Source organism: Camelina sativa, chromosome 11 (genome assembly GCF_030686135.1).
Source record: "Camelina sativa cultivar CO46 ecotype springtype chromosome 11, ASM3068613v1".
NCBI lineage: Eukaryota > Viridiplantae > Streptophyta > Magnoliopsida > Brassicales > Brassicaceae > Camelina > Camelina sativa.
The window spans coordinates 7,721,880-7,739,155 of NC_141890.1; the positions used below are offsets into that span (position 1 = coordinate 7,721,880).

At 37.0% G+C, this 17,276-nt stretch overlaps 3 protein-coding genes and 1 pseudogene across 11 annotated transcripts; 2 read left to right on the forward strand and 2 right to left on the reverse strand.

Annotated features, from left to right (window-relative positions):
• Positions 1-2,567: 2,567 nt before the first annotated feature.
• On the forward strand, positions 2,568-4,364 carry LOC104722402 (shikimate kinase 2, chloroplastic-like). 8 transcript variants are annotated; one of them, XM_087475284.1, is made up of 5 exons: positions 2,568-3,135; positions 3,257-3,329; positions 3,407-3,494; positions 3,645-3,725; positions 3,819-4,364. In XM_087475284.1, the coding sequence occupies exons 2-5, from the start codon at positions 3,259-3,261 to the stop codon at positions 3,873-3,875; spliced, it is 297 nt and encodes a 98-aa protein (XP_087331410.1). In that variant the 5' UTR covers positions 2,568-3,135; positions 3,257-3,258; the 3' UTR covers positions 3,876-4,364. The 8 variants fall into 8 exon arrangements, 7 of the variants coding, with proteins under 7 accessions (XP_087331410.1, XP_087331408.1, XP_087331405.1 ...); XM_087475282.1 differs by having other exon boundaries at positions 2,569-3,135; positions 3,407-3,555; positions 3,661-3,725; XR_015572434.1 differs by having other exon boundaries at positions 2,577-3,135; positions 3,661-3,725; positions 3,819-4,288.
• A 992-nt stretch (positions 4,365-5,356) lies between these two features.
• LOC147933734 (uncharacterized) lies at positions 5,357-6,360 on the reverse strand (annotated as a pseudogene).
• A 3,586-nt stretch (positions 6,361-9,946) lies between these two features.
• LOC104722403 (uncharacterized) lies at positions 9,947-12,535 on the forward strand. Its single transcript, XM_010440551.2, has 2 exons — positions 9,947-10,658; positions 11,049-12,535. Exons 1-2 carry the CDS (start codon positions 10,551-10,553, stop codon positions 12,255-12,257), a joined length of 1,317 nt encoding a protein of 438 aa, XP_010438853.1. The 5' UTR covers positions 9,947-10,550; the 3' UTR covers positions 12,258-12,535.
• A 126-nt stretch (positions 12,536-12,661) lies between these two features.
• On the reverse strand, positions 12,662-16,644 carry LOC104722404 (uncharacterized). Of its 2 annotated transcripts, none has more exons than XM_010440552.3 (10): positions 16,285-16,644; positions 15,831-15,985; positions 15,482-15,609; positions 15,359-15,403; positions 15,207-15,260; positions 14,646-14,750; positions 14,338-14,541; positions 14,127-14,212; positions 13,220-14,025; positions 12,662-13,125 (listed from the first exon to the last, which is right to left on the reverse strand). In XM_010440552.3, exons 2-10 carry the CDS (start codon positions 15,973-15,975, stop codon positions 12,971-12,973), a joined length of 1,728 nt encoding a protein of 575 aa, XP_010438854.2. In that variant the 5' UTR covers positions 15,976-15,985; positions 16,285-16,644; the 3' UTR covers positions 12,662-12,970. The 2 variants fall into 2 exon arrangements, with proteins under 2 accessions (XP_010438854.2, XP_019088617.2); XM_019233072.2 differs by having other exon boundaries at positions 16,192-16,578.
• Between the last annotated feature and the right edge of the window lie 632 nt (positions 16,645-17,276).

Here is a 17,276-nt window from a genome sequence, read left to right on the forward strand (position 1 = left end):
ATATATAATATGTAAGTGGAATTTTCTTGCATATATAGTAGGAAGAATTTATAATGGTACGTTAAAAACATATATTCATATATATGTTGTATTGATCATATATGATTTATATCTGTATAACTAACAAAATCAAAAGGATAATAGTGGGGAAAAATGTGTTGAAATTTGAAAGGGTTGTATGACGAAAAGGAATGAAGTGGTGATAACTATTGTAAATTGAAGGTTATTTTACCTAAGTATGTGCCACTAATCCACGTTATCGTAAAAGGAGCAAATCTTAAAGTAATTTTCTTAAAGTCAAAGTAAAAAAGAGTAGATTTTTTTTGGAGGCTAAACAAGAGTAGATAATTATAGTTCGTAAAGTACAGAGAAATCCTCCTATTTTAGTCGTCACATGTAACATGTTTTATTGCAACGGCTGCTTTGTTTGTCATAGTATCATTTAGGAGACGACTAGCTAAAAGAGTAGAGACTACAAATACCATATATAAAATCAAGAAGAGTGTGATAGATGGTCATTGCACAGCTTTAACCTCAATTAAGTGACTTCTGCCGTTTACTCCATTATATTAATAATCTCTCTCTTCCTAATAGTTTGATATTTAGGATTTTTCACACATATTAAGATAAAAATTAGTCTATTATTTACTTTTTTTGATGATTTTTTTATAGTCATCATTTTAGAGCAACTCCAACCATAAAACACCAAAACATCAAATTTTGACACTAAATTTTGTGTTTTGATGTTTCAAAAAGTTTTTCATCTCCAACCACAACACCAAATTTCACACTAAAAACAAAACAAAACTTTTGATTATTATATTATTAAATTTAAGATACTTTTTCTAATAGTTTAATAAACATCAATATTTATCTAAACGATTTATTTCAATTCAATACTTAATATAAAATTACAATCGATAATTTAAAATAACAAAAAACATGGTCAAGGACAACAATCTCAAGGTGAAGACCAACCAATTTTACTCGGTACTATGACTATCTTAGTGGAAATAATTTTCCTGGAAATTAGATTGTTGTTCAAATTTATATTATGTATCTTATTGCATTTAGTTTTTATGTTTGTTTAGTTTTAATTTTGTAATATTATGTTTTCACTATTTTATTGAAGTTTAGTATGAACTTTTAATCTTATTAAATTTCATATTTATTTTGAAATTTTATCATAACTATTATTTTATACTATATTAATTATAGTTAACAGTTTATATTACTAAATGTAATTAGATAGTTTTAAAAATATTAATGATATATGCGGTTTTTAGTTAATTAATAATAATTTTAATATATTTTTAAATCAAAAACATGAATAAAATAATTTTTTTTTTTAGTGTTTTGTGAATAGTGTTACACTAAAAAAATGGAGATAGCGTTTGTTTTGGTGTTTGGTTGAAGAGCATTAACGCTATAATTGGTGTTTTGGCGTCCCGTTGGAGTTGCTCTTATGTATATGTGATGATTATTTTTTTCTAACATTTTTTTCCCATTTTTCTAGTATTAAAAATATTTACAAATAAATCTTTTTTTTTTTGTTAAAGTACAAAATCAATGTTTGAGAGACAATAAAAATTCTCTAAAACATCAATTATCAGGAACAGAAAGAGTATGTAATATGATAACTGGTAAGCTATATATATTATTTAGTGGTCACTCCTCCCCTATTCAGAATTTATTTCTATAACGATGGAATCGAAAGTTCTATACGAACAATAAAAATCAAATTAGATTTCCACAGAGAAAAAAATTAACAAAGTAGATTATCATTTCCTTTAATCTCAGTTATTGATATAATTGTCAAAAATAATCTAAAAAATGGGGTATCTTTACTTCCCAAGAGACAAAGAAAGAAAGAAAGAAAGGTAAAGGGTCGCATTCGTACGCACGCACGAGGGCTACACGTAAAAGTCATTATGCAACTCAACAAAAGCAAAAAGATAAGAAAATGCAATGCACACGTGCGCTCTCTTAGCCCATATACCATTCTCTTCCTTTTTCATTGGGTGGTGATAGATCAAGATTAATTGACTAATCTACCCTCTCAATTCTTTTGTCTCTTTGGTTTAGTTTAATATAATGATCATTCATTCACAAACCCTACACAATCATAATTGATTCATCATCGAAGATTTGCCATCACCAAACATCTCCTCCTGATTCTAGTTTCAAGTGTATAACATTAAAAAAGAAAGCCAAAAAGGAAGTAAGATTAGTATAAAAGGTCAACTACTTGTTAGGTAAATTTTAATACTAGTAAGCTGTTAACCATTTTGATAAGGCCGTTTACAACCGTTCGATATGATTCTGAAGAATCTCTCCTTTTTAACTTTTACAATTGATGACCACTTTCACCTTGTCTAATTGATTGACCTCTTTTTACGTATATAATAACTTCTAGAGCTAATTGGTTGTATTTTTTTTTAAGGATTTTTTCCAACTAAAACTGTCCCTTTCAAAATTACCAATCAAAGACTCAGAAGTCTTGAAAGCAAATATCGACTCTTTTCCAAAGAAGCTAGGTATATCCTGTGTGGACGAAGAGTTATTATCTTAGACCATCTCCACTAGGAAGTACTTTTTGAGTTACTCTCAGTGTTGGGCCCCAATTTCTCAATTTAAAACCCATTTTCGAGTCCAAGAAGCTGAGTATCGTTGCTTCTGAAAGCAATTTGAGCTGAGAAACGGTACGTGGCGTTTGCCCATTGGTTCCAACATAGATATAAAAGATATAATTTTTTCCCCCATTTTTCTCTTCATTCTTCTTCCCGACTCTCTCTATCTCTTCTCTCTCGTGGGAAAAAGCGATTGAAAATGCGATTCATGAAAAATTCGGGGAAATCAATTGATTCACACCGAATTCGTTGAATTTTTGGCTTAATCTGGAGGTTCATGGTCACCGGAGGCGATGGCTAACCAAAATCGGCGTAAACCTAAGATGATGACGCTTCGGTTTCTCACGACAAATGACGACGGCGGCGTAACTCATCATCGATTTATTGCATAGCTTCTATGACTAATTTTGATTTAGCAGTGTTGGGTTGATGGCAAGGCATAACTTCTTGTAGCAGTGTTGGAAACTGGAAGTCTTCTCCATCTGATGAAGAACAGATTTTGAAGGCAAGTTAATACTCTTCTGTGGTTTCATCAAGATATTGGGCTTTTCAGTCTTTAGTTAAATGGTTTAACCATATTTATATGGACGATCTATTTATCTTGTTGTTCAGTTTCCTTGTGTTAGGAATGATGGGTTCCGGGAAGACGACAGTGGGAAAGATTATGGCAAGAGCACTTGGTTATACATTGTTTGATAGGTATATTTATCTGCCCATGGTCAACTGTGTCTATTGAGCTTTATGTGAGCTTAAACATTGTTTTGTAAATGTCCCAGTGACACTTTGATCGAGCAGGCGATGAATGGAACTTCTGTAGCTGAGATATTTGAGCATATCGGTGAGAGTGTTTTCAGAGAAAAAGAGGTTGGTGTATGCACTTCTTCGGTTCTTCCTCTAGCATTTCTCTGTAGTTGTAGAAAAAGAGGTTGGTGTATGCACTTCTTCGGTGCTTCTTTGTATACTCTTGCTGCTAATTGTGTTGAACTAGATTGTGTTGAACTTTGTTTACAACAGAACTCGAATTGTTCAGATATTGCATTGAAGCTCGGTTATAAAAGCGTCCCAGATCTTACACCAACTGAAATCGCCATTGAGGTAAGTGTTAGAACGACTCTGTTCCTATTCAGTTGTGTACATTGGAGTTTGTTTGTTGTGATAAGCTCTAACTAGACAATAATACATCATCAGGCCTTTGAGCAAGTTCAGAGCTATTTAGACAATATAGCTAGACCGGATGGCCTCTAGTTCCACAATGATATGTTTCCCCGCAAATTCTCATGAATTTACGCGTTATCAGAGCTTAGTTGTGCCTAGTTTTGAGTGTTGTACATAAATGAATAATAATACTATGTTTGATCACATTGTTTTTGTTTCCTCGTAAACAAAAGAAAGAAGAGGAATTTGTATTTTATAATAAGATGGTAAGAAGAAGCCCTTGTGCAACAACTTCATCAGCGAGTCATCAAGATAGAGAAAGCCACTTATGTGTAATAGACGACCAAGCACTCTTCAATCAAAAGTGTATTTCTTGATTTACTTGTTCCTCCTATGAAAGAAGCGAACTTTTTATTCAACCAAAACAGAGTTACATAGGTGTTTAGTTTTGTAAAATATAAAAATTTTATGTAAGTTTTATGTAATATAAAAATTTCATGTAATTGTTTTGTCATTTTAGATTATTAAAGTTTGATAATTACTAAACATAAATTAAAAATTTATTATTTAAAAGATTGAGCAACTTTGTTTGGGTTCTCTAGTAAAGGAATGATTTTGCAAAAATACTCTTAAGATTGCTTTACTTAAATTAGTATTAATTATATGATTAATTAATTTGAGAATAACTTATGAGAGGTATTCCACTAATAATGCTCTCTTACAACGTGTAGCCTTTTTATTTACTATATGTATTATGTATAGAACAACTGCATTTTTTTTATAGTCCCATAAAAAACCTCACATATATCAAATGGAAGTCATTCAAATTTGTCTATCTAACATATATGTTATCATTCGACGCTAGTTTCAGCAGACAACTACGTACCCATTATTCTCTTTCAAGTTCAGTCAGAATTCTCATAACATGCAAAATAAGCTCAAAAATTGACTACACTACAATCCAAACGAAACTCGATCGCAAAAGAATTGATAGAGTCTTTATATCTTAATAATGAGACTAGAAAATTGACTTCATAAAGAATACATTCACTTTTTCTGGTTAATTAGTTGTTAAAGTCGGTTTCAAATCCACAAATCATTTTATTCCTTGACTAACAATACAAAATCAATAATAATGGTAAATGTAGAAAATCAATCCTAAATGAGTAAGCAACTAGTAGAAGACTAAACAATAGTTTAAGTGAAACGAAATTCACGAATAAGATAAAGCTTCAGGCAACCAACATACATGAGCATGATAAATTTCAAAGACGGTATTAATTATGGATATAAATAAAACTTTAATCAAATCATGTACGCCAATCGGCGTGTTCAGACGCTGTATGGAAAATATAATATGTTGCATAAAGATTTAGAAATACTACTTTCTATTTAGAGTATCACTTTTAATTGTTGAAACTTTTTTTTTTTTTTTTACTAAGAACGTTAATATCATTATAATGAAATGTAGAGGTAATACAAAAGCTATATCTAAATTAGTGTAATATTGACAAAAAAGATAAAAACAAGATTACAATAGGTCAATAAGTATGGTTAAGATAAGGGAGTCATCAAATCCATCGGATCATGAGATTGCTCCAACGTTTTCTATGTCTTCTTGTTGTGATGGTGTTCCGCACTTCACGGTCAATGATTTTGAATATGATGAAAGGTGTAATGGACTGTGAGTTGTGGAGAACATTGTTTCTTTGTTTCCAAATGTGATATACTAAAGCATGAGCTGTAACTTTGCGGAGAGTAGATGGTGCATTCGTTGAAGTTCGTCGCATCCAAGAGAGGAGTTCAGACCAGTTGCAAGGTGGCCTTGTGTTGGGACTTAGTCTTAGGAAGACCAATTTCCAAATTTTAGCGGCGAACACGCAAGAGAGGAACAGATGATCCCGAGTTTCAGGCTGGCAAGAGCAGAGACAACAAAAACCGGAGAGGGAGCAACACCCCATGCTGCCAATCTTTGTCTAGTGGGAAGCATGTCAAGGTGAGTGACCCACATGTTAAAAGCATTCCTCTGGACCACACCTTTAAACCAAATAGAAGCATACCACTCTTTTTCCACCTCTCTTGGCCTCAAAACTTCCCAGGTCCTTGATGAAGAGAATCCCTGGCACTCAAAATCATTTACGACCCAACAATAGTGGTCATTCCTAGAGGTAAGAGTAGGAAGAGGAATTGTGGTGAGATACATATGCAAGGTGAGGCTAGAATCAAATATGGGGGGTAGGAGCCAACCACTATGATTGTATGCCGCAACCACCTTTGCAGAAAGTGGTAATCTTAGCATCCGGGGACCCTCCTCACCGAACAAATATAAGAGGACCTAGGGGAGTCCAATCATCATACCAGAAGGATGTTCTAAGACCATTGCCAATGTTACTTCTAAGGAAGTTCCTAGCAAGAGACCGTAGTTTTAGCAACATTCTCCAGGTCCAAGAATCTCTAGTCGATTCGCCAATTTCCCAGAAGGATTTATTTCTTAGGTGATGATGCTTATGCCATAGGGACTAAAGGGAGGCTTTATCGTCAAATAAGAGCCAAACCAGCCGCAGACAGAGAGCCTTATTCCAGATAGTGAATCTCCTTAACCCAACTCCGCCTTCCTTTTTAGGGAGACAAACTCCATGCCAAGCCACTTTTACTCCTTTGCTAGTTTCAATGTTACCCGATCATAAGAACCTAGAACAGAGAGTTTCAATCTTCTTCAAGCAACCTTGCGGCTTGCGGCAACAGGAACATTGAGATCCAAAATGTCACAATACTAGATATGACTGATGCAATCAATTGAACTCTTCCTGCAAAAGACAAGCACTTCACAGCCCATCATCTAAAATTGCTAGCCAGTTTATCCAAGAGTGGTTCATATTCAGCAATTGTCAGTTTTCTAGACATTAGAGGTAACCCCAAATATCTGATAGGCAAAATGCCAATCGGGAAGCCGAAGTTTGTAATGGCACTTGATTCGATATGATCAAGTCCTGCAATATTGAGGTGAGTTTTGTCTTTATTAACCTGATAACCTGACCAGGAGGCAAAGTCATCAAGAGCTTCGCTGATTCCGTGCAGAGAGGAACAACCCCCATCAAAGAGAACCATCACATCATCTGTGAACATCAAATGAGTAATGTCAAGCTCAGAGGTTTTCGGATGGTAATGGATATAACCTGCTGCGAATCTCGATTGCAGCTTTGAGAAGACCTCCATTGCTAGGACAAATAAGTAAGGGGAAAGCGGATCCCATTGTCTAAGCTCTCTTGTATTATTGAAGTAGCCTCCCGATGATCCATTCACTGAAACTGTGAAGCTCGGAGTGGAAAAGCATTGATAAATCCAATTGATGAACCTATATGGTATGTCGAGAGCTTTAAGTGCTGAGATTATGAAATCCCATCTTACCGAATCAAAAGCTTTCCTGAGATCAACTTTTAGCATACCTCTAGACTCAATATTCCTCCAATTGTAACCATGAATAATTTATGTAGCTAAGAGGACATTCTCGGCAAGGAGCCTCCCAGGAAGGAATGCAAATTGGGATGGAGATATAACCGCAGAGAGGAGTTTCTGCACCCTGGATGTGAGAAGCTTGGCAATAACCTTATACAGGACATTCAAACAATATATAGGCCTAAAATAAGAGATTCTTGAGGCGTTGGTGACTTTTGGGATGAGAACTAGAGTGGTTGCATTCTATTGGTTTAAGAGCTGGCCTGAGGAAAAGAATTCTTGCACTGCATCAGTAACCTCAAGACCAACGATATCCCAAGCTCCTCTGAAGAACTCGGCAGAGTACCCATCCGGTCCACTGATTCTGGCTCATCTCCGGATTCACCAGGTTCTACAGTCTCTCTAAGGATCATATTAGGGGATGTCCTTATAGTTTATTCACTCTGCTTAGTTTTGCTAGTTTCTCCTTGATGAAGCTGCATAGAAGATCTTAGGGTCAAGCCTTCACTATGCACTGTGAACGATTCAACAGACCCATCTAGCACTCCATTTGCTTTCCCTACACTTGGAGGCTTGACTGCCCATACTTGTCCAGCCATCTGTTTACCTTTGGAGGCATCCTGAGAAGATTTGAGGTCTCTTGCATGAGTTTTGGATCGTCTATTTCTTTGGTTTCTTCTTCTCTTTGCACCAACTTCGTTAATCTTGGGTGTTTCTCCGGAAGGTGAGTCGTGGAAGAGCAACCTTCACACGTGATAGGGGCACTTCTACAATGCTTCAGGCTATGGCCAATTTCTTTGCTGTGAGAGCAGACAGGTGGCATCCAGGGGCTGGAGACCAAGACCCTTCATATTTCTCCTGATTCAAATTGAACATTAAGAGCTTCTGGCAAAGGTTTCCTTGGGTCAATAATGGTGAGGACTTTTGCCACTTCAAGGTTGGTTTTGTTGGCTGTAGACATCTCGGATGACCCACCAACCCGACAATATGTTCAAGGGCTTTTTCATTGAAGAACTGGAATGGAACATTCCTCAACTCTAACCAGATAGGAGCAGAGGTAAGCTCAGGCTTGACCAGAACAACACCAGGCTCCCACTTTGCTACGAACATGGTTTGACCCTCAATCTGCCAAAGACGTTGGTTCTAGACACAATTTCTGGTATTAGCATTTGGGATCCGGAAAAGGAAAGAGTATCCTTCCATTTTAGATACCGCTATATCCCGATATTGTTTACTCCATATCCCATTAACGATGTTGTGCATCGTTCCCTGCGATGTAGGGTCTGAGTAAACTGACCGAGAATGAAGCATTCCCAAGACTTTTGGTTTTTCTCTATGACAGAGTTCAGAATCGTCACACATGCTTCACCGGAAGGGAGAGTGAAAGTTGTACCTTTTTCTGGAGAAGCTTCGCTTGTCCTTTGACCATGTTGACCTAAATTTCATGTGATTCAGGTCCTGCAATCGAGGGGACTGTGGCGGGGTTTGGGTTCGCCACATTAGCGACGTTCGCAGAGGTGGAGGGAGAAGACGCAACAACAGTCTCCTCGGTCAGAGTTTTAGTCATCACTGGCTTGGTTGGCAACACAACTTTCACTGGTTTGACAGATTGTAGATCTGAGGCAACTACAACAGCCGCCAAATCCAAGTTGTCTTTTATGGACAAGTCTGTCGAATGGACAGTCGATTGGGCATTATGGAGAGGCAGCAAGTGAGAAATACATGGTGAAGAAGCTGAAACTCCGGACAGACCATCAGGAGAAAGTGGGACTGGATTCCATTTAGCTTTCGGCTTTGGGGCTGGTTTGGGAGGGGATGAGTGTTTGAGTGGTTTACTCTTCCCCATGAAGAGGGGAGGGCCTGAAGACGACGACGGAGGTAGTTTTCGACATCGTGAGAGACGCCGGCGAACAACGGAAAAGGAGGTTAGGAGAAAGAAATTTTTTTTTCAAGTAGTCTAAAAATTTGAGTGAAAATTAGACAATATCAAAAATCATGACCTAAAAAGAGTTGGAGAGTTAACTACATAGGTTGAAGATTAGATATGTATCAAACATTATGATCTAAGAAGAATGGAAGAATTAACTAAATAGGTTGAAGTCCACTCGAAGTCAGATGTTTAAAGTCTGCTCAAAATAAGAGGTTTGAAATATTTAAATTAATTTTAATATTTCAAGTTTATGAACATTTAATTAGATAATATATACGCTGTTGGTTTCTTACAACATAATTTATTAATACATCGTATGATATGTATATAACTACATATCATCAATAAGCAAAAACTGGACGTATACTTTTGAGTGAAGTAGATAAACGTGTTGTTTCACACACAAAAAAAAAAAAAAAAAAAAACCTTTAAAGTAATCATTCTATACCCGACCTTAGCAATAACTGTGTATGTTACACACATATGAAAGCTAATAAATAGTTAGACAGGGAAAAGAAAAAAATAATAATAATAATGAAAGAAGTCACGAGGATCTCGCTCGCTAACCAAACGGAATTTTTGAACTGAGCGGCGAATTTATCTTAAAAGACTCGCAACAAAACAATAAAAAAACAGACTCACGAGTTTCGCGACGCCAGCCATTACTGAGTGTGGCTTTCCTCGTAATTTACCACGCAAACACCAAGGGTAACTTTGGTATTTACTCTCTTCGTTTGCTGTGTTTTTTTGTTAAAAGTCACTCAAATTTTGCCTTGAAAAAGAAAAAGAAAAAAAATAACCGGAGAAAAAAGCCATTTGTATGCATTGGGGACGAGTACGACTCATCACTTTTATTTTATGCGTTACTCTCCATTTTTTAAAAAATAAGTGTTTTTAAAAAATATACTATATTTTTTGGTTCCTTTCCAATAACGTTTTTTTTAGCAATAATCACCATAATGATATTTTTTTTTTAAAAAATACTAATATTATTATTGTTACAATAATTGCGAATAATAGTTTAAAAAAAAAAAAAATGGAAGCGCGTGGGTCCGAACCGTCAAATTCAGATGACGTGGTAACATCTCGTGGAGAAATTGAATGAAAACGTAAAAGATAACGACCGCTGACACTACTACTCACTCTTTGAGAGAGAGAGAGAGAGAAAGGACCAGCTCCTCCTCCTCCTCCAGCCACCAGCCATAATAAAAACGCCTTTTGCCCTTTCTTTATTCTCTCATTCTTCTTCTTCTTCTTCCATTTTTCACATTTTCTTTTGATTCTTTTCTTTCTTACGGACTGTGGTGTTATAGCTGTGAGAGATCCAAGTAAGTGGGTGGGAGGGAAGTTACCAATCTTGATGTTGTTATTGTGAAGTTATGAGGAGTGTTCATCATAATAACAATAGTGTTGACACGGTTAACGCCGCTGCTTCCGCCATCGTCTCCGCCGACTCTCGTGTTCAACCATCCTCCTCTGTCCTGCATGTACTATTCTTTTTATTATATCAGCTCTCTGTTTTTTTTTTTTTTTTGTTGCTTCTTGTAGTTTTTAAAAAAATCCATCAGTGTTTGTTGCTTGACGTTTCTGACGGTGGATCGTGATTATGTTTTGATTGCTCAAATAAATGGTTTTTTTTTTGGGGAAAATAAGAGAATTTTTTTGGATTTTGTTTTTGATGATCTGTTTTGCAAGTGTTACGTGACGGAATTAAATTACTTTCTTTTTTGGCGTTAATTATGCTTTTAATAAAGTTCTTTGGTTTTGAAGTTATGATTTTAAAAATAATAAAACTGGTGTTTAGTTCATGTTTTACGAAATATAAAAGCTTGATAATAAATCCTAAATCCTTGTCTTCTCTTTTGGAAAAATTACAGAAGAAAAAATGGGGAAGCTGGTGGAGTTTGTACTGGTGTTTTGGATCCAAGAAGAACTATAAGCGGATAGGCCACGCACCCGAACCAGCTGCATCAGGAGTTGCCGTGCCTCCAGTCCAAAACTCTTCTAGCAATTCAACTTCAATATTCATGCCCTTTATAGCTCCTCCTTCATCTCCTGTATCGTCCTTACCATCAGGTCCTCCATCCGTGTTACACACTCCTCATCCTGGTCTACTTTGTTCCCTAACCGTCAACGAACCGCCTTCAGCCTTTGCTATTGGACCTTACGCTCATGAGACTCAACCCGTTACTCCTCCAGTGTTCTCTGCTTTCACAACTGAACCATCCACCGCGCCTTTCACGCCACCTCCAGAATCACCTTCTTCTCCTGAAGTGCCCTTTGCTCAGTTGCTTACATCTTCACTTGAACGTGCTAGGAGGAACAGTAGTGGGGGAATGAATCAGAAGTTTTCAGCGGCACATTACGAGTTTAAGTCTCATCAAGTGTATCCTGGAAGTCCTGGTGGTAATCTAATCTCCCCTGGCTCAGGTACATCTTCTCCTTACCCAGGGAAATGCTCCATCGTTGCGTTTCGTATCGGTGAACCTCCAAAGTTTCTCGGTTTTGAGCACTTCACAGCGCGTAAATGGGGATCAAGATTCGGTTCTGGATCAATCACACCTGCTGGTCAAGGTTCAAGGTTGGGTTCAGGTGCTCTAACTCCTGATAATGGTGGTGGAGGACTAGGCTCAAAGCTTGCTTCTGGTGCTCTCATACCACTTGAAGGCAGCCTTTCGGATAGTCAGATATCTGAGGTTGCGTCTTTAGCCAATTCGGACCACGGGTCGTCGTCGTCAAGGCATAATGATGAAGCTGTGGTGGTTGCTCACAGAGTTTCTTTCGAGTTGACTGGTGAAGACGTTGCACGTTGTCTTGCAAGCAAGCTAAACCGATCCGGTTCACATGAAAAAGCGAGCGGGGAACACTTAAGACCACCAAACGGATGTAAAACGACGGGAGAAACAGAGAGTGAACAGAGGCAGAAACTAAGAACGTTTTCCTTAGGCTCGAGCAAAGAATTCAAGTTTGACAACACTGAAGAAGAGACGACAGAGAAAGTTAGATCAGAGTGGTGGGCCAATGAGAAGGTCGCCGGAAAAGGTGATCATAGTCCAGCAAACAGTTGGACTTTCTTCCCGGTGTAACGGTCTGGATTCACTTGACATATTTTACCCAAACAAAAAAAAAAGAACCTTTTTATCTTCTTCATTACCTCTAACATGGGAAGCAAATTCAGTGATATGGTTAGAGATTGGGGTCTAACAACTATACATATATAGCTTTGCATTGTAGGTGTCTTTGTTCTCTCTTTGTACTGATAATCATATAAAATAGTCTTGACTCTTCATGATATAGACAACAACAAAATTGTATTCTTTCTTTGTCGTGATAAAATATATAACCATAATTCTTCTTCTCTGAATTACATTTTTAAGTTAGCTAAATTAGTTCTCTTGATTTACAGTGATTTGGTAACCAATACTTTGAGCCAACACCAATGCGATTCAAATTTGTATCCGAGTGGCAAGAGAGCTTTATATGCGGTGTGTTTGAGAAATATATTTATTACACAAAAAATCAGAGAACCCATTTCAAAGTTTCAAATTTAAACCCTCACGATGGGAAAAAGGTCAACAAAATAACAAATCAATCTCTTTCTATCGAGAGCAAAGAAGTAAAAAAAAAAGAAAGAATGGAAAGACTCTTAAAATGGGAAAAATCTCTCTAGAAGCAAAAGAAAAAGACCTGTCTCTCTCGCTAAAACTGCACTTTTGGTATACCTAAAAAGAATGATACTCTCTGGTCCAGAATCAAGCTCGTCTTTTTTTTGTTTTCAAGGAATACTCTGTTTTGGAACCTATTTTACCTTCGTTCCCTTTTCGGGTTTCATCCTCGGCTTTGGTCTTGCGGTTATAACACCATTTGAGGATTCGTGAGTGTTGTTGCCCGAGATGTCTGTTTCCTGAGACAGAACCAAAGTCACGTGTTCTCCAGAGGTTGCCTCTTTCCATCCTGATTCATTCACATTGAATATACAACTCAATATATATTGAAATTAAACGATTAGCGGTGTTAAATTAAAATGTCAAGTCAAAAGAAGATTTACTCTTTGCAAGAAACTCCTTTGCTTTGTGGTTGTTAAACTGCACGCTTATGTGATGATGAGTTGTCTTTACTTCGGCTGCAGTTGAATTTGAGTTCTTATCACCTTTGTCTGCGTTTTCATGGACTGCCGAAACTTTCCTTCCCTGACTGCTCACTGGTCTCCATATCTTTACAGTTGCTTGCTCACTTGTGGGTTTCACCTCAACAGTCTTCGTTCTTCTATCCTCTTCACTGCATTTGGTTTGGTTATGCACTCCGCTGAGACCACTTTTTGGGATTGTTAAACTGAACGCTCCAATCCGAAGTTCACTGTTCCTTGTCTGATCTAGCTGAGTTACTGCTGCATGTTGTGATATCGATTTGGGGTTAACGGATTTTCGGCTCCAAACTTTAGCAGTATTGACTCTTGTGTCTCTGTTGATTCCATTCTTTCGCATGCCTCCAAGTTTTGGCGCATGATTAGCATGGAACCCATTCGACCTACGGCCATTTTGTCTTTCCATGTATTGGCCATTGCCAAAGCCATCATCATCAACCATTGGCGCTTGACATTCACCGTTTCTCCCATCATTCGTTTCCAAAACTTGAGGGTCCTCGAGGGATGAAGAAGCATCAATCGGTATGGAATCTGGTCTCTGTGCCTCGGAATCAGAAGCTACAGGTAGCTGGCTTGATGACTCAGCTGGATATTGTTGTTCCTCTGATGTGGCACTCTCGTCTTCCTTAGCATCTTTTTTCTGATCCTTCTCCCGCTGTTCTTTCTGTCTTAGCTTCTTCCTCTTCTTCCTCTCCAAAAGCTCAGCTTGTCTGCTCCGAACATAATATTAGTAAATAAGACGCCACTAAAGTGGATACTAAAGTGGATTTAGCAATGTTATATGACTGGCATTGCGATTATAAGCACATACCTTCTTCGAGCAGCTTCTTCCTCTTCAACAAGTAAATTTTGGCACCTCAGAGCTTCTGCATCTTTGTCAGCCAGCCATGCTTTGATCTACACATTAAGAGTACAAAAAAATTTCACATGCAAGGAATACATGCAAAGCAAAAGTTTGCGTATTAGACGCTTTGCTTTGCCAACTAGAGAGGAATGGTGAAACCTTGAAGGAAAAACTTTACCAATCGCTGTTCTAGAAGGAAGCTTGCGCAAGCAACAACATTTTTTGGCTCCAGTACATTTTTACCAATTTCCCCATCAAAAATGTATTTTTGCATTGGTGCAGCCTCGTTACACAGGAATGTTTTTTCACTTGCATCATCGAGAATGCTAAAAAGTTCCTGCGAAGAAACTGGAAAACTAGATGGTCTAGCCTGGAGAATATCCTGGAAAAATAGGAACATATATCAGCCATGAGGTTGAACACTGTGGATACTTTATCTGGAAAGGTAAATAAAGAAACCGTCAAGAGATATATGAATATTCATACCAAAATGCCAGAACCAGCTCTTAGATAATATTGCGGCAGAGCAGTATATCCTGGTTTTTCGATAAGTGACATAAGTCCTGACTCAACTGATACCCCAGGAACATCCTACAAAAATTCAAATAAAGCATCTTGAGTTGGAAATGTCTACAAAACATTTTAGTTAGGAAGACAGATTCATTATGCAGAATGCAGAATGTGAGGGTATGTCTACGAATTAGGTATGGTCTACTCTTGCTTTTCTAACTAACTTGTATTATTTGGAAACGAACCCCATAACCCCGATGAAGTCACATGGCATTTCTAGGAAACATTTATAATAAAACAATGTTTATAATGGTATCACACCTTGCACTAATGAAGAGAAGAAGCGATAAGGCATTGCTAAAGAGTCAAAACCTTAGGCAAGATGTGACAAACAACAAGAAAATTAATACTGGGAAGACTGAAGAACATGTTCTGCCACACTCGTATGATGCTACGCTCTCCATGCATTTTTTAAGGGTGAAGATAAGAAAAAATTTATTGGAAAGAAAGGGAAAGCATCCCTGGGAATCATAATACCTCCAGCATCATGCTCTTTAATGAGAGAATCTCCTTTGCATCAATTGCAGAAAGCTGAAATAACCACAGAGATTGAACAGGATCAGTACCTGATGGAAAAAAACTAATCGAATCGGCAAAAACTGTGAGAAGGCGTCTAGAGGGTAAACTACCTTATTCCAAAAGGCTCCCAGCGCATCTCTTTCTTTGCCAGAATTCTGGAAACATGTAAACACAACCTTCAGAGAGTTTGAAAGACATGAAACCAAAATAGTACTAGTTCAGACTAAGCAAACCTTTTCATGCTTTCTTTGACGCCGATGCATGCGGTGATGTCTTCTATAGTTGACAGGAGAGCAAAACTCCATATTACACTTTTCACACTTCTGCATTTGTATCTTCAAAGGAGTCAGCAATGGCCAGCCTGGGAGCGAAAAGAGAACATCAAATAAAGTCCAGGTACCATACCCCAGGCGACATGATATTCAAGCATCACTTAGATCTTAAAAAACTCAAGAAAACCTTTCAAGAATAAAGCTATATATATATCCTCTCCTAACACCCAATCCACTTGATTCCAATGATAGATTAGTCAGTGACAATGTCAAATCCAAAAAGATGAGAGACAATGAGACAAGCATTTACCTGGACGTTCTAAGGTATGGAGGAGTTGAAAAAGCTGGACTGGAGTATTTTCAGGTCTAGGGAAAGAGAGAAAAGGATCCTTTCCAACCGCTCGTCTGATGAGCATATCGAGTGAATCATTCCCATCTTGTTTCACCAGCTCCATCGAATTCAAACTGCAAACAGGCATTCACAAATTCCTATAAACACAGAAGTTCACATAAATCTATAACACTGAAACCTAATTCTTCCCTAAGCAAACTATATTAAAACCAAATCACATAAGGCGGAACACAGTATTCGATTCAATCGTCATCAGAATCACTAACACAGATGCCTAACAGAGAGCAAAATCGAAATTGAAAATCTAATCAACACATACAGTGATGCGATACACGAAGGAAGGAATGAATGATTCAAATCGATTTAGGTGTTTGTATTCATACGAAGAGAATGGTTGAGTCCGATCACGTACCAGTTAAAAAAAAAAAACAAAAAAGAAACAGTAAACAGATCGGGGCGGAGAATAGGAAGAAGAGAAAAATCAAGAGCGATCCTCGGAGGAGGTGAGAGAGACGGGAGCGAAGCAGAGCTTGAGACGGAAGAAAGTCGCCGAGAAAATCCAAGAAAGTGATGGGACGCAAAAAAAAAAAAAAAAAAAAAAAAAATGAGAGAAAAATTCGGGAGAGGGAAGGAGGGAGAGAGGAGGCAAAAGAGCTGTGGGGAAGAAGAAATTATAAAGGCGTACGGGGAAACAAAAAACAACCCTGGGGGACTCCATTTCGCAATTTCCAGCAAATATATTGGTTTTTTGGATATTAAAATTAAAATTAAAATTATAAGGAAATTTGTAGAATTTTGAAAAGAAAAACACATTTTTTTCTCTGATTTTTCTTTGTTTTTTTTTCTTAACAGTTAAGATTTGTTATTTGAAGAAAGCCACTGGGATAGACATAGATGATTCATCAACAATTTGTCTAGATCTGGTTGGTCTAATGATGAAAGTAATGCAATTTCTTCTTTTTTTTTCTTCTTATTTTATCCAAATAAATAATGAAAATTTATAGAAATATATTACAAATTACAAAATTTCCCTGCATACTTAACTTTTTGATTACCAATACTTTTTAACTAGGAAAAGTCAGACTTAGATTATAATCTCTTCATGGGGATTACAACAAATTTAATTTAGTCTATTTTTCATCTATAAAAGTTCCAACTTAAGACCACACAATAAAAATCTTTTTGGATAGCCAAATTAGTACACCTGTTGAGTTACCAAATATATTTCTATATATCTTTGTAGAAATATTTAAATACGAATATTTGAAAATATATAGTATAAGTAGGAAAATTGTGTTATAACCGGAAATGTTCAAAATAATGTAGTTACATGAACACTTTTGTATATTATGGTTTTTAGAGGGGAAAAATAGTGGTATGTTGGGAATATACTGCGCAAATTCG